This window comes from Nycticebus coucang, chromosome X (assembly GCF_027406575.1).
Source record: "Nycticebus coucang isolate mNycCou1 chromosome X, mNycCou1.pri, whole genome shotgun sequence".
Lineage (NCBI taxonomy): Eukaryota > Metazoa > Chordata > Mammalia > Primates > Lorisidae > Nycticebus > Nycticebus coucang.
In genome coordinates this window covers 154674315-154692374 of record NC_069804.1, presented here as the reverse complement: position 1 = coordinate 154692374, position 18060 = coordinate 154674315, and the positions used below count along the sequence as shown (strand labels likewise).

The window sequence follows — 18060 nt, the reverse complement described above, 5'->3', positions numbered from 1 at the left end:
ACCCACTGATTCTGAAAAACTTACCCAAATCCAGCTTGATTAAGGAGAAAGCAACTTAAGAGGCCCATAGAACAGGAAGATATGGGTACAATCACTTAAATATTGATAAGATGAGTTAGAAATTCTAGCATTACCAATAATAAACTGAAACCTGCAATGTCAAAACCCTTTTATTGAACATCACACTGAAGGCCAAGAGACCCTTTAACTTTCCAATGGTACTCCTGCAGTCTGACACTTTGGGTCATCTTCTGTGCTCTGGGATCTTTAATAGCATCTGCTCTGAACCACAGATGCCCCAAACTCCTTGAAATCTTCAGAAGTGACCCACATCTTCTTGAAACTGCTCACAGAGGTAATTATGGATGCACCAATCCATGCAGAGAAACGTCTATCAGGAGAAGCTGTAATCTTGATGGGGGTTCCTTTGGAAGCCAGTTGTTCCAGTTCTTTCAAGAGCCTTTCCTCCAGTCCAGGAAAGAGAGTGGTGCCCCCACACAGTACAATGTCTGCAAAAAGGTTCTTCTGGATGTCAGGGGTACATTTTGTGATGCTGCTGGAGACCATTTTTGAGAGTCCTGGATTGTGGATGCCTAGCCGGTCGGGTGCAAAAAGAACCTCTGGTGCCTGGTATAACAACTGGTCCCCAATGTGGATGACATTCTCATCAGGAAGTCTGTATTCTCGAAAGACTTTCCCAGGCTTCTTCCATACCTCTTTCTCTGGCTCCAAGGCAATGTAGCACAGCTTCTCTTTAATGTCGTTCACTAAGGCCTTGTTGAGAATGCCAGAATAAGTACACCCTCTAGCAAAGAGGAGCTGGGTGAGGTGCTCTGTGATGTCCCTCCCTGCCACATAGAGCTTGGTGACTGTATGAGGCAGGGCGTAACCCTCAAAGATGGGGACAGTGCAGGTGACCCCATGTCCACTGTCCACCACCAGGCCTGTGATGCAGGCAGAGGCATAGAGAGCTACCACGGCATGGTTGGACAGGTAGAAAGCAGGCACGTTAAAGTTCTCAAACATCATTTCGGCAAGCCTTTCTCGAGTCTCCCTTGGGTTCATGGAGGGCTCAGTCATAAATACAGGTTGGTCACAGGGTTTTACTCTCAGGTTACACTCAAAAAGGTGTTCCCAGAGTTTTTCCATGTCATCCCATCCTGTTACCAGTCCACGTTCAATGGGGTAGTGCAAAGATAATGTCTCATACCTGCACAGGCCTTCTTGCCCCACAAAGTACTTCTTCTCATTGGCTCTTTCTGAAGGAATGTTAGCTTTAGGATGGCCCACGACAGAGCTGATGATGTGACGAGGTCCATTCTCTCCAGAAATACCCACTTTGCAGAGCCCTGAACCATTGTCAAAAATCACAGCTGGAACATCTAATACGTGTGGATTAAACATGTCTGCATCTTCCTTTCCTGAACCTCACCAACATAAGGAAAGAACACTTAGGCCACTTTGTGATGCAGGCACCTTTGGAAGTTTTAAAGCCACAGGATTCCAGAATTCTTAGGCTGTCACGCAGGTGGAGCTAGCAAGTTGTCTCCACTGTACCAGAACACCCCATCATCAACCCACTAATCTTTTCACATTTCTGGCAGTCTAGGTCCTGCTGATGCAACTTCAGGGATGATTGTCCTTTATGTCACAATTTAGCCAAGGCAACAATTGTTCTGAGTGGGTGTCAGAGGGACAGGGTCTATGAGCCACCAGTGTTGCCTATCTGGTGAGGTGTATAGCCAGGGAAGGCAAACCATACCTATGAACAGCTTTAGTGAGCCTGTGAACCCAGATCAGAGGCCTGTTTTTAGAACAAAGTGAAGCTGCCAATCTGTGTGCCTGTCCCAAAGTACCAAGAGTACTACTCTCTGCCCTCTCTGTCCTGGTGAGCATTGCTCTGCAGAATGCTAAAAATATCCTTCCCTTTGCTAAGGGGAGGAACTAAGCATCAGACATAGGCGCAGTTTGGAGTAAGGATATAATCAACACAAGATTTTCTTTCTTTCATTGCCCCTTAACATTTGTTTTCTTGTTTGTAATGGTTTTATTAAGATACATTTTACAGACTATATATTAAAATACTTGAAGTGTCCATTTCCCTGATTTTAGTTTAGTTACCGATATTTGCCAATATTTCAAAAATAAGTAAAGATTGCAAAAAATCAAAATAAATAAATACACCTCATAAAGAATCCCAATGTCCTTTAGCTGCCAGTCCTCATTAGATCGTCCACTAGAGCCCTATGTAAGCCTTGCTAATGTATTTTTTGCCTGTGTAGATTTACTTTCTCTTAATTTTTTCATATAAATTGAATCATATAATACATGGCCTTTTGTGTTTGGATTCATTCACTGCATATTACCTTCAAATTTCATCCACTGTTTGGACCTAAAACCTTTTCTTTATATATTAGTCGATGGGTGTTTTAATTATTGTATGACGTAGTATGCTTCTAGAAACAATCACCTATGTTTTGTGTGGACTTACCTTTTTATTTCTTTTGTTTGTGAATACATATGTGTGTGCGTGTGTGTGTGTACATTTGGCATTTATGAGTAGAATATTACAACTATATGTTAAACTGCTTGAGTCAGTTTCCTCTAAGACTGCTCTCCAACAGGGTGCGACATTTTACATTGTGAAACTTTGTTGGAATATTCTTACTCCTCTACATGATCCTTCCCTCTGTTATCCACCTTTGTTTTTATGTACACAGATTTATATGACTTTTTATTTGCCATTTTAAAATTATCTTTTCTCCCCCACTTCAGATTTAATAATCGCTTAATTAGTTGCTTCATTGCCTTAGACAATCTGTTTTAGTGAACTCTACATTTGCATTTCCAAATCGTGAAACTAGGCATTACACTTGTGTCTCAGCGCACAGAACTGAAACCTAAATTTAGATGAGATTTGTTACATAAACTTTGAGTTGTCATTAATTTTATCCTATAAGTTTCTAATGGTTTCAGGGATGTCCAATCTTTTTTTTTTTTCTTTTCTGCTGAACATTGGAACAATAAGAGTTGTCTTGGGCCACACATTAAAAACACAAACACTAATGAAAGCTGATGAGCAAAAGAAATGAATAAATAAATAAATAAATAAATAAAGGTTCATGCATACTTTTTTGCACTATCTGACATAAACATAAGCAAAAGAAGTCTTCACAAAATCAGCAAGTGATGCTGAAGCCACCCAAAGGCCAAAGAGGAAAATGTCCTTACAGATAGAGTATATATTTTTTAATATTTATCATTATGCTATTTTTTAAATTAAATATACAAATATCCATTGTATACTATTAACAATTAGAGAATTAAAGTTAACATGACAACACAAAATATGAAATACATAGCAATAATTCTTCAGAAATATATAGTATTTCTACATGTAAAACTTCTAGTTATTATTGAAATTATAAAAAGACATCCCTGTATATATTGCAAAATTATTATTAGTAATTTTTTATTTGCTTTGGTATTCCTTTTGTTATAACTCAAGTTATTGTCCTCTTTCTAGGGATATCAGTATATCACAAAGCAAATTCAGTTTGCTCTGGGGGGTCAGAAGGGTTATAGCAAACAGCTGACCCACTGGGGACACACATGTAAGTCACTATGAAAAACATTATTTTATTACTTTATGTGGCTCAGTAGTACTCCTTTTTTTCTTCATCCACTATTGAACTGATGGGCACGTAGACAGATTCGACATCTTTGCAATTGTGAATTGTGGTGCAGTAAGCATTTGGGTGCAGGTATCTTTTTATATAATGACTTTTTTCTTTGAGTAGATATCCTGTAGTGAAACGGGTGGATTTAATGGACAGTCTACTTTTACTTCTTTGAGGAAACTCTGCACACTTTCCCATCGAGGTTGTAATAGTTTACATCCCCAGCCGCAGTGTGCAAGTCTTCCTTTTTCAGCACATCTATGCTGGTGACTATGTTTTTTTACTATTTAGATAATGGATATTCTGACAAGTAAAGTGGTATCAATTGTGGTCTTAATGTACATTTCCCTCATAATCAGTGATGTTGAGTAGTTTTTCATACATATGGTGACCATTTATCTATCTTTTTTTGATACATTATTTATTCATGTCTTTTTCCCACATTTTATTGTTTTTTTTAAATTTTTCACTGATTCTTTTAAGTTTTTTCTTGTATCTGGGTTTTTTAGTCCTTTGTCAAATGTACAGTTTGTGAATATTTCCTCCCATTCAGTAGTTTGCCTAATTATTCTTTTGATTATATCCTTTGCTGTAGGGAAAATTTTTAGTTTAGTTAAATCCCTATTTATTTATTTTTATTGTTACTATATTTCCTCTTGAGATCTTAGTCTTAAATCCCTTCCCTAGGCTAATGTACAGAGTAAATTTTACCTAATTTTTTTCCTAGAGTTGTTATGGTTTCAGGTCTTAATTTGTAATTATTCTTGATTTAATTTTTATATGGTGAGAGATAGGTATGCAGCGTCATTGTTCTACATTTGGCTATCCATTTTTCCAAGCATCTTCATTAAATGAGAATCTTGTGCCCACTGTCTGTTTTTATCTACTTCGTTGAAGATCAGATTTATATTTAGATTCTCTATCCTGTTCCCTTGGTGTATGTGTCTACCTGTATAGACACATATATACAATAGCTTGGTAGTTTAATTTGAGTTCACGTACAATGATGCCTCCATATTTATACTTTTCAGTGAGGATTGTTTCAGCTATTCAGGCTCTTTTTTGATCCATGTTAAGTTTAGGAAAATTTTTTCTAGATTCTAAAAGAACAAGGTTAGCATGTTGATGAGAATTATATTTCATCTGTAAATCACTTCAGGCAGGATAGACATTTTAATGATGTTGATTCATTCAATTTATGAGTATAAGATATTTTTCATTTGTTTGTGTCATCTATAATTTCTTTCAGCAGTGTTTTGTAGTCCTTCATGTAGCTATCATTCACCTCTATGAGTAAGTACACTGCTAGGTAAGGTATTTAATTTTATTTGGTCTACATAAATAGAGTTCTTGATTTGACTCTCAAGGTGAGTGTTATTAGAGTATAGAAATGCTACTGATTTGTGTAGATTAATATTGTTGCCTGATATTTTACTAATTTGTAGTTTCTAAGAATATTTTATTTATTTATTTATGTCATAACTGTGTACATTAATGCAATTTTGGGGTACAAAGTGCTGATTTGATATTCAATGTGGAACACTTACTTCAAAATCATTAACATAACCATCATCTCACTTACTTATTTGTTGTGATAAGACATTTATACTCTACTCTTAATAGTTTTGAAATGAACCATTGTATTGTGCATATTAGGTGAGGTTCCACCAAATACCATCCCTGCTGCCAGCCTCCTCTGTCCCCTCCCCAGCCTCTTCCCTCCTTTCTTGACTATAGTTGTATTTTATGATTTGTATGAGTGCATAAGTGATTATATATTGGTTTCATAATAGTATTGAGTACATTGTGTAGATTTTCCTCCATTCTTGAGATACTTTAATAAGAATACTAAGTTCCCACTATAACCAGGTAAACATAGAAGATGTAAAGTCTCCATATTTTTATGGCTGCATAGTTTTCTGTGGTATACATTTATGAAAATTTGTTAATCCATTCATGGGTCAATGGACAATTGGGTTGCTTCCATGAATTGACAATTATGAATCAGGCTTCAATAAACGCGCCAGTGCAAATGTCATTATAAAATAATTTTGAGTCATCTGGATATATACCTAACAGAGGACTTGTATGATCAAACAGCAGGTCTACTTTTAGTACCTTGGGTATTCTCCAAACTTCTTTCCAAAAAGGATGCATTAGCTTGTATTCTCATGAGCAGTGCAGAAGTGTTCCCTTCTCTCCAAATCCATGCCAACATCTGTAGTTTTGGGATTTTGTTATGTGGGCTAATATTACTGGTGTTAGATGATATCTCAAAGTAGTTTTGATTTGCATCTCTTGGATGATTAAAAATGATGAGCACTTTTTCATGTGTATTTAGGCCATGCACCTGTCTTCTTCAGAGAAGCTTCAGTTCAAGTCTTTTGTTCACAAAGAAACGGGATTATATGTTCTTTTTTTATTGATTAGTTTGAGTTCTCTGTGGATTCCAGAGAGAACCTTTGTCAGAACCTTTGTCAGAAACATAATCTTCAAATAACTTCTCCCCTTCTGAAGGATGTCTGTTTTACTGTGCTCTTCGTTATTCAGAAGTTTGTACTTTGATCAGATCCCAGTAATATATTTTTGGTGTTGCTTCAATTGCCAGGGGGGTCCTCCTCATAAAATATTTTCCAGGCCAATTTCTTCAAGTGTTTTCTATGCGCTCTCATGTAGTACTTTTATAGTTTCATTTCTTAAGTGTAAATATTTTTGCCAGGGGTGAGAATCAATTTTTGATAATGGTGAAATGTGGGGCTCCAGTTTCAGTCTTCTACAGGTCGCCAGCAAGTTCACCCAGCACCATTTGTTAAATAGGGAATCGTTCCCTGAATGAATTCTTTTGATAGGATTATCAAAGATCAAATATGTGTTTGGGTTCATCTCTTAGATCTCTATTCTGTTCCATATATCCACCTCTCTATTTTTGTGCTACTACTGTGATGTGTTAATCACTATAGATTTACAGTATTGTCTGAAGTCTGGTAACATGATGCCTCTTCATTTATCTATTTATTTATTTTGTGAGTAATATATTGGCTATTCGACTTTTTTTCTGATTCCATATAAAACAATGTACTATTTTTTTCAAGATCTTTAAAGTATGACACTGGTGCTTTAATAGGGATTGTATTAAATCTAGATACTGCTTTGGGTAGTATAGAAATTTTAACAATGTTCATTCTTTCCATCCACGAACATGGTATGATTTTTCATTTGTTAACATCTTCAGCTATTTCTTTTCTCAGTGTTTCATAATTGTAATTATAGAGATCTTTCACATACTTTATTAGGTAAAGTTCCAGATATTTCATTTTCTTTGGCACTACAGTAAAAGGAAGAGTCCTTGATGATATTTTCAGCTTGACTATTATTGGTATTCATAAAAGCTTCTGATTTGTAAGTATTTATTTTGTACTCTGAGACACTGTTGTATTCCTTGATCACTTCTAAGAGCTTTGTACTTGTGTTACCAGGGTTATCTAGGTATAATTTCATATTATCTGTGCAGAGTGAGAGTTTACTCTCCTCTGACCCCATTTGGATACTTTTAACCACCTTCTCTTGATGGATTGCAAAAGCTAAGACTTCCATTACTATGTTGAATAGCAGTGGAGACAATGGGCGTCCTTGTCTACATACCTGAGTGGAAATGCTTTCAATTTCACTCTATTCAATATGATATCAGCTGTGGGTTTTGCTGTAGATGGCCTCTATCAGTTTAAGAAGTGACCCTTCTAAGCGTATTTTCTTAAGAGATCTGATCATGAAAGGATGCTGGATATTATCATAAGCTTTTTCTGCATCAACTGACAGAATCATATGGTCTTTGTTTTCTATTTTATTTATGTGATATACTATATTTATAGGTTCACGAATGTTGAACCAACCTTGAGACCCTGGGATAAAACCAGCTTGATCACAATGTATATTTTTTTTTTATTTGTTGTTCAATTATGTTTGCTAGGATCTTATTGAATATTTTTGCATTGATATTCATTAATGATATTGGTCTATAGCTTTCTTTCTTTGTTGGATCCTTTCCTTGTTTGGGGATCAAGGTGATATTTGCTTCATAGAATGTTTTGGGAAGTATTCCTTCTTTATCTATGTTTTGAAAAGTTATGTGATATATGTACTAGTTCCTCTTTAAAGGTTTTATAGAATTCTGATGTGAAGCCATTTGGTTGTGGACTTTTATTTTATGGGAGATTTCGTATAGTTGATGTTATCTCAGTGCTTGATACAAGTTTATTAAAAATTTCTAATTATTTCTGGCTGAATCTCAGAAGATGACATACTTCCAGTTATTGGTCCATTTCCTCCAGACTTTCATGGGGAATCTCTATTTCTGAGAATAGAGCTTTTTTAGTAATCATTGAGGACTTTTTGACATTCTAAGTTGTCTATTTTCATTTCTCCCTTATAATTTCTGATTGAGGATTTAGAGATTTTACTTTTCTGCTTCAGATTAGGTTAGCCAAAAGTTTATCAATTTTATTAATCTTTTCAAAAAACCAACTTTTTAAAATAGATTTTCTGATTGATATTTTTTTCAATTTCATTTAATTCTGCTCTAATTTTGGTTATTTATTTACTTACGCTGGGTTTGGGGTTGGAATGTTCTTCCTTTTCCAGTTATGTCAGATCATCCATTAAGTTGTTGAATTCCTCTCTTTCTGTTTTTGTCGATGAAGGATTTCAATGGTAAGAATTTTCCTCTTATGAGTGTCCTTGCAACATCCCACAGATTTTGATGATTTGTATCATCATTATCATTTTATTCCAAAAATCTAGTGATTTCAATTTTGTTATTGTTGTTGTTGTTGCTTATGTGATTTTTTTATTATTAAATCATAGCTGTGCACATTAATATGATCATGGGGCACCACACACTGGTTTTATAGACCATTTGACATATTTTCATCACACTGAAAATCACACTGATTTTCATTTTTAATCTCATCTTTAACCCAGCTATCATTCAGCATAAGTTTATTTAGTTTCCATAACTTTGTTTGCGTATGGAGATTCTTGTTGCTGTTGAGTTCAACTTTTATTCCATGATAGTCTGAGAAGATACAAGGAATAATTTCTAGTCTTTTAAATTTGCTGAGATTTGACTTGTGTTCTTTGATATGATAAATTTTGGAGGATGATCCATGAGCTAATGAGAAGTGTACATTCAGCTTTATTAGTATGAAATGCACTGTAGATGTCTGTTAAGTCCATTTGTTCTACCGTCAAAGTTTTACTCCATTAGCTCTTTGTTTAGTTTATTATTGGAGGATCTATCCTGAAATGACTAAAGTGAATTAAAATCTCCAATGATTATGGTGCAGGAAGATGTCAAATTGTTCATATCAAGGTTTGCTTTATGAATTGACGAGCATTCAGGTAGCATTCAGACAAATTGTAATTATCAAAGTCTCTCCATATTTTGAGTGTTTCCCTTGACGAATATGTAGTGTGTAACCTTATATTTCCTTATCTTTATTGGTTTAAAACCAATTGTAACTTGAAATAAATTTGAAACCCCTGCTTTTCTCTGATTTCCACTTGCCTGTAGTATACATGTCAATCCCTTCACACTGAATCTTTTTTTTTTTATCCTTTAAGGTAAGATGAGACTCTTGTATGCACCCAATATCTGGCCTTAGTTTTTGTATCCTATCAGCCAACTTCTGCCTCTTTAGAGCATAATTTAAGCAATTCACATTAGTTGAGAGAATTCATAAGGATCGTAGTGTTTTGGAGTTACATTTTTCAAAACTCCTATGGATATTTTTAATTCTTTCACCACCGTGGAAGTTAGGTTTTATGCAAAACTTTCTGGGTGAGTTTACTTTTGTTTTCGACCATTGTGCTGATCATTACAAAGGATGGGTCTGAGAATATCCTGGAGAGCTGGTTTAGTTATGGAAAATTTCTTCAACATGTGTAACTCAGTAAAGTATTTGATTTTCCATCACAAATGAAACTCAGTTTAGCTGGATACAGAATCCTGGGCTGAAAGTTGTTTTGGTTTAGAAGATTGAAGGTCGATGACCATCCTCTTTTGGCTTGAAAGGTTTCAGTTGAGAGATCTTCAGTCATTCTGATATTCCTCCCCTTGTAGGTAATACTTTTCTTACCTCTGGTTGTTTGCAGAATTTTCTCCTTCATATTAACTTTGGCAAAGTTAATTACAATGTGTCTAGGAGATGCTTTATTTGGATTGAGTCTTGCTAGGTTCTGGAAGTATCTAGTATTTGAATTTCTGCATCTATTGCAATGCTTCTAATTTCTGCATCTATTGCAATGCTTCTATTTTCAATGTGAAACCAAAATTTCACATTGCATCTATTGCAATGTGAAATTCTCCTCCATAATATCCATCTTCTTCTCTTTCAGGAATTCCTATAAGATGAATGTTTTATCTTTTGGAATGATCCCACAACTCTCTCAGTGAATAATCAGTTTTTATCTCCATTTGTCTGCCTCTTTGAATGTTGGGAGCATTCAAAAGCTTTATCTTCAACTTCAGAGATCCTTTCTTTTGCCTGCTTAACTCTATTACTGAGGGATTCTACTGTATTTTGGAGCTCTTTGAATAGCTTTTTCATTTCCTTGAGCTCTGCTATCTCTTTTCTCATTATGTTCTTATCCTTGGTGATTTTGCCTTTGAATTCACTGATTTCTTCAGGCAACTATTGCACAACTCTTTGGATTTCTATTTCTATGTTTTCATCTATTCTATTTTTATTTTCCATCCATATTCTGAATTCTATTTCTGACATTTCAGCCATTTGTTTATAAATGGCATCTTCTGACATATCTCCTTTATCATTCCTTGGGGGAGTTGATCTACTCTGATTATTTATGTTTCCAGAATCCTTCCACTGGTTATGCCCCATGATTATTTTCCACCGTTTGCTTAATGAAACTCATTGGGAGAGATTGGATTGAGAGCTCCAGGAATTGTATTTAACAAGCCCTTTGCCAAAGAGCTGGAACTGGTGAGGGTGGCTTTTCCCTTACAGAATTAGAATGGTTCCTTTCAGAACTGCAGCCAGAGACTCTAAAGACCTTATTGGTGTGATATAGGTAGCTGCTTCTGCATTCAGCAAGCCTTTATCCAATACTAATAAGTCATGTATTTAGGCTGAAATATCAGCTGTGGTGAGATACAAACAACTAAGACACCCTATCCTCCACCAGTAATAGCTGGAAGAGGAGAATCAGTCCCTACCACTACAACACAACCACGGCTCAACCTTAGAGGGTCCCTGGGTGGCCAGAGAAGGTGACAAGTTTCAATATGATTTTCCCAGGCAGAGAAATCACTGCTCAACTGGGAGAGTTCAAAAGTCTCCAGCAACTTGACAGCAGGGATCCTCAGGCTGCTTCATCCTGAATCTCAAAAGGCTGGAGTGTGGCTGCCTCTGGTGCTCAATGGAGTCAAGAAGGCCCATCCAGCCAAAGATTCAGTCCAGGGGGCTTATTGCCTCATTACCTGCCTTACACCACAGCCACATCCCACCACCAGTAACCTCGCTAGGCTGTGATCTGTCTCCTTCCAGTGAGCAAAGGCACCAGGGATATGTTCCTGTTAGAGTCAAAGGGGACTCATTGTCTCCTCCCCACTGCACTCTGCCACTGACAGGCAATTTGAGGGGGCTGAAGCCCAGCTACCTGTGGTGCTGAACCAAATCTGGGGAGTATTCCACCAGAGTCTGTCCAAGGTGTAAGCACCTCCGTCCAAGTCTGCCAGTACGTACTGTTAGAGCATGTATTTCTCTCCCACAGAGTCTGCATCTTTGCCCTAGCTGCACTACACATCTGGGACCCTTGCAGGATTGAGGCCCAGCTCCCTCCAATGGTCTACAGAAACAGGGAAGTGTTTCTCCAAGATCCGTCCTGAGCATGAGCTTTGTCACTGCCATGCATACTGTGATGGTGCTATACTTTTTCTACTCCTCTGTCCCCCAACTTTCACTCAAGTCACTGTTTTAGCATAGTTGTGCAGTGGCACACACAATGCCTAGACCGCTCAAGGAATTGCCAAACACTCTGGGCTCTGCAGGGGACAGGATTTCAGACCGCCAGGTGAGGGGGGAAGGGTGAGCTTGAAGTTCATAATTGCAGGGAATATATTTGCTCAATTTTATGCTGGGCAAGAGAATGCCTCTTCTCAGAGGTGGGATTTCTCTGGAGAAGGAATCCTAATGTTTAGTGACTCTCTCCCATGGGGTAAAATAAGAGCTCTTCTGAACACTGTTCACTTGTAGAGAGCACACAATGAGCCAATCTCTTGGGAGAAGGGTATCTTGTACTCTTGGCAATGGGTTTTTACGTAGAGTTTGTTTACTTGGAGTTGAAGCTTGCCTCAGCAGGGATGACGTGCACTTATCAATCTTCTTTCTTAGCTCAGCTCATGACCTTCAGCTTCTTTGAGTTCATTCTGTCTGTTATCTTTCCTTCTGGATGGGAGCCTCTGGAAAGCCAGTTGGCCATCTTACTTCCTCCCCTCTAAGAATATTTTAATAGAGTCTTTAGGGTTTTCAAGATATAAAATCATAGCATTGGTAAATAGAAATATTTTGAACTACTCTTCTCTGATTTGGAAACAATTTATTTCTTTCTCTTACATAATTGATGTAGCTAGTACTTCTGGTAGTATATTGAATAGAAGTGGTAACAGTGGACATTTTTATCCTGTTTCATTTGTTAGGAGGAGTGCTTTCAACTTTTTCCCATGTGATGTGATACTGGCTGTGGGTTTGTTATATATGGCTTTTACAATTTTGAGGAACATTTTATGCCTGGTTTGTCATGAGTATTTATTACCTAAGGGTTCTGGATTTTGTCAAACTCCTTTTCTGCATCTATTAAAATGATCATATGGTTTTTATTTTTAATTCTGTTTATGTGGGGAATCACATTTGTTGATTTGAATATGTTGAAATATCTTTACATCCCTAGGGTAAAACCCACTTCATTATGAGTTAACTTTTTGATGTTCAATTGGATTTGTTTTGCTAGTATTTTGATGAATACTTTTGAATCTACGTTCATACTGGTAGTCTGTAGTTTTCTTTTTTTGTTGTGTCCTTTCCTGGTTTTGGTATAAGAATGGAAATTATTTCATAGAATAAATAAAGGTTGATTCTCTTCTTATCTATGTTTTACAACAGTTTCAGTATAACAGATGTCAGTTCTTGTTTGTATGGATGGTAGAATTTGTCAGTGAATCCATTTGGTCCAGACTTTTTGTTGTTGTTGGCTGGTGTTTTTATTACTGCTTATATTTCACTATGCATTATTAGTCTGCTCTGGATTTCTGTTTCTTCCTGACTCATGCTTAGGAGTTTGTGTGTTTCCAAAAATGTATCCATTCCCTTTAAATGTTCTCATTTGTTTATGTAGATGCTTTTATAATATTCATGGATAATGTATATTTGGTATTTCTATGATATCACTTGCAATATCTTTCATTTCTGATTGTCATTATTTTTACCCTTTCTCTTCTATTCTGATTAATCTCTCTGGTCTATAGATTGTGTTTATCATTTCAAAATATCAACTTTTAGTCTCTTTGGACTTCTATATTGCATATTTGTTTTTTTATTATGTTTAGTTCTACTATGATCTTTGTTATTTATTTTCTTATGCAGGCTTTTGTTTGTTTGTTTTTACCAAGATCCTTGAATTATGACAGTAGGTTCGTAATTTGTGATCTTTCTGCCTTTTTGATGAAGGCATTCAGGGCTATGAAATTTCCTTTTAACACTGTTTTTATGGTCTCACAGGTATTTTGGAATCTTTTGATTGATTTGCCATTAATTTTGAAAAATCTGATTTCCATCTTGATTTCATCTGTGACCCAGAGGCTGTTTAGGAATAACTTATTTAATTTTTATGTACTCGTGTAGTATTGAGAGTTTATCTTGTAATTTATTTCTAGCTTCTTTCCATGGAAGGCTGAGAAGATACATGGTATGTTGCTGAGTTTTTTGAATTTGCTGAAACTTGTTTTGTAGCCTAACATATTATATATCTTCCAAAATATCCCATGTGCTGATAAGATAAATGTATATCATGCAGTTTGAGGGTAGAATGTTCTATAAATATTTATTAAGCACATTTTTTCTGGAGTTCCATTTACACACGGCATTTCTTTGTTGATCTTCTGCCTCACTGACCTGTTCAGTTCTTTAAGTTAATTGTTTATGACACTGGCTATTATGATACTGCTGTTTATTTATTACATTATGTGTAGTAGTATTTGTTTTATGAATCTAGGAGCTTCTGTGTTAGGGCCATGTATAATTAGAATTGTTACATCTTCTTGTGAAACAATCTTTTAACGTTCCATTTTGACCATATTCTCTTTTTTATTCTATTTTTGATTTATAGTCTATTTTATACAATATGAGAGCAGCTATTTCTGCTTGCTTTTGATTTCCATTTCAATGTAACTTTTTCCCACCATTTTACTTTGAGTCTGTGAGTCTATGAGAATCTTTAAGAGTTAAGTGGGTTTGTTCAAGACAGAATATATTTGCATTGTGTTTCTTTATCCATTCAGCCAATCTATAGCTTTTAATTGGAGCATTTAGACTATTAACATTTAGTGTTAGTATTGTTATGTGCAATACTGTCTGTTCAAAGTGTTGACCATTACCTAGTTTCTTTGTTTTCTATCTTATGTTACTGTGTTTTGTAAGAGCTGTGAGTTTAAACTTTTAGTTCTTTTTTTTTTTTCCCCTCTCTGGTAGATATTATTTGTTCTGTTCCAAGTGTAGCAAGCATATAGTGTAGGGCAAGTCTGGTCTAGTGGTAACAAATTCTTTTAGTGTTTTCTTGTGAATTATGTTCACAGTGGGACTTCCCAGTAGGTGACAACTATAGTGGCTGTACTGCCAATATGACAAGCAGTAGGTGCTGAGGGTGTGACTGATTGGGGCCACTCAGGCTATGGCATCAGGTCCAAGATTCATGGTAGCCTGCTCTGCTTAGGCTCCTGACACTGCAACTACTCCTCATGCACATTAGAAAAGTTATCCACTCACTCTACCCTAGTCCTTCAGAGTCAAGAAAGTAGGAAGCTGCTACTAACATAACCCCAGGGTAGATGCAGTGCTTTGTGGTTTGAATTCCAAAATGGCTCCAGCTGCAATATCCAGGGCTTATAAGCCAGCTGTGCCTTCTACACAGTGCAAAGCTACTGCATAGTCTCCATTCAGGTCCCTGTATCAGTACAGACGGCTGCTGTGGTGGAGGGACATTCTCTATCTCAGCTCCGGCTCCGATATTCACAGGGGAATTACAGAGTCCTGGGTTTTTCTCTCAATCCCTTCCACAGAATATACTCAATGTACCCAAATTCTTTTAAGTGTTTTTTATTTCACATCCCTCTACTTCACATTGGATGCCTTCAAACACTTGTATGTTAATTTCCAGTGCCCTCAAACAACCAGTGAAAATTCTTTCACTGATTTTGATCCTCTCTGCTAGAGTGGCATTATGCAAGGTGATTTTATTCTGCCATCTTTACTTCTTTCTTCAAAATAAAATTATAGATACAATTATAAGACTTTATATACACTTTTGATAAATTTCATTGGGATAATTTTGCCTAAAAATCAGATTAATCAAAATATATTTTGGACTCTAAAATTCTAAGTCTTATTATCATTATAATTTCCTAATTATGATGGAATATCAATATTCTCCTTAATCACTGCTATGTATTATTAATGGGAGAGATTTCTATGATATGATATTAGTGAATATGTTCTAGGTTGATAGGCACCCAGGAATAATCAATGTCTGTGTGGAGTAAGGTTACTCAACCAATTAGAGATGAAGTTAACATTATTATTATCTAGCCGAGATATTCTCATCATTTCCAGATGGATGCAATAAAACACTGACTAAAGGAAGACATGCCATATTTACTAATATATTTTCCTGATGTATGTATCTAGAAGCCTAGTCAGAAACCAGGTAAATATATTGATTAGTGCTCAAGCTCTCATTTCAAAATGGTCAACAATTAATTTAATGCTTAATTTGTAATATTATTGGAATCAAGGGACTTGCCACCAATTATTTTATCTTTTTTAGGAAAACCAGGACAATACTCTTCCATATTTAGCTTTCTGACTCTATACAAATACTTCATAATGACGATAAATTTTTGGAAGATTTGATGATAGAACAATTAAACTCACTCAGAACACTTTTATGTATTTAATTTGGATCAGAATTCATGAGTATATCTGAGAGATTCTCTTTTATTCTCCTTACATATGTTTAAATAGGTATTTTTTATTATCAATATTGATTACATAATTTCTAGTCTGAAACTTATTCATCTTGCCTGAGAAGTTGAAAACACAAAAAAACAACTAGTCTTATTTTCTCGGCATCACGTACAAACATCGCCTTCCTATTCTCAGGTGTCATACATTTCCTTTTCTTTTTAATATTTTAGTTTAAATATTATTTTAAAATATCATTTGAATAATTTCATCACTTTGTAGTATATGCAAATTTCACCATTATATCATCATGTTCATATTGCAATAATAATTTACAACCTAATATAACACATTGGCTTCCATAAGAAAACACAAGCCCTAGGCTCAATACTCAGCAAGCTAAATAAAATTCATGGAGAAGTTAATGCGATATATCAAAAATTTCTGCTTACCAAAAGACGCTACAACTAAAATGAAAGGGAAAGCCACAGACTAATAGAAAATCTTTGCAAAACATATGTAAGGACTTGTGCGCAAACTATACAAACAATTCTTAAAACTCAATATCAAGAAAAGAATATCTGAGTGGACACCTCCAGAAAGAAGAAAATCAGATGGCAAATATGAATATGAAAAGATGCTTAGAATCACAGGACATCAAAAATGGAAATTAAAATAACAGTGACATACCACTACAAATCCATTAGAACGGCTAAAATCTGAAAAGAATACCAAATGGTGATGAAGATGTGGAGCAACAGAAACTCTCATTAAATGCTGGAGCATATGTAAAACGGTGAAGCCACTTTGGAAAATGACTTAGCAGTTAGCACTGTCTTATACAATCAAACATTTTCCTATAATATGATCAAGCAATTGTGTTATTTGATATTTATGCAAATTATTTGAAAATGTATGTCCATAGAAAAACCTTTTTATAGTTGTTTTATTTGTAATTGCCTAAACTTGGAAGCATTCAAGATATCCTTTAATATGAGTATGGATAAACTCACAGTGGCGTATCTATATAACTGAACATTATTCAGCACTAAAAAGAAATGAGCTATAAAGCCAAAAGGAAAACACAAACAGGAGCCTTAAATGCATATGATTAGTGTTGATGGGAAAGAAGACATACTCTGTAAAATGATTTAAAGAGGTTTATTCCATGGCACAAAAATAGAGATATAGACATTTGAAACTGAATAGAAAACTATGAGATGAAATTAACATCTTACAGCCACCTTAACTTTGATAAACCAAACAAGAACATACACTGGGGAAAAGAATCTTTATTCAATAAATGGTGCTGGGAGAACTGGATCACCACATGCAGAAACTGAAACAGGACCTGCAACTTCCACCACTTACAAAAATTGATTCAAGATGGATAAGAGGTTTAAATCTAAGGCATGAATAAAAATCCTCAAAGAAAGGGTGGGGACAACATTTGAAGATATCAGCCTGGGAAAAGATTTTATGAAGAGGAATCGTGTGGCAATTGCAACAACAACAACAACAACAACAACAATAAATAAATTGTACTTAATTAAACCGAAGCTTCTGTACAGCTAAAAATCCAACAACCAAACCAATAGAGAACCTTCAGACTGGGAAAAGATATTTGCATATTATGAATTGGACAAAGGCTTCATAAGTAAGATTTACAGAGAATTCAAATTAATCAACAACAAAAGTACCAACAGTCCCATACATTACTGAGCAAGAAACATGAATAGAACCTTCCCTAAGGAGGGCAGATGACTGTCTAATATATGAAAAATTGATCATTGTCCCTAATCATTAGATTAATGCTAATCAAAATCACCCTGAGATATCACCTAACCTCAGTGAAATTATAGACATCCCAAAGTCTCAAAACTGCAGATGCTGGCATGGATGTGGAGAGCAGGGAACACTTTTACACTGCTGGTGGGACTGCAAACTAATACAGCCTGTTTTGAAGGAAGTAAGAAGAATTCTCAAAGAACTTAAATTAGACCTCCCATTTGTTCCTGCAATGCCATTACTAGGCATCTACCCAGAAGAAAAAAATATCATTTTATTTTAAGGACATTTGCACTAGAGTGTTTGTTATAGTTCAATTTACAATAACCAAAATTTGGAAACCA

The 18060-nt window shown here is 35.6% G+C and overlaps 1 protein-coding gene across 1 annotated transcript; it reads right to left on the bottom strand.

Moving 5' to 3' along the window:
• Nucleotides 1–267: 267 nt before the first annotated feature.
• LOC128578311 (actin-related protein T1-like) lies at nucleotides 268–1404 on the bottom strand. Its single transcript, XM_053580903.1, has one exon. It carries the CDS (start codon nucleotides 1402–1404, stop codon nucleotides 268–270), a length of 1137 nt encoding a protein of 378 aa, XP_053436878.1.
• Between the last annotated feature and the right edge of the window lie 16656 nt (nucleotides 1405–18060).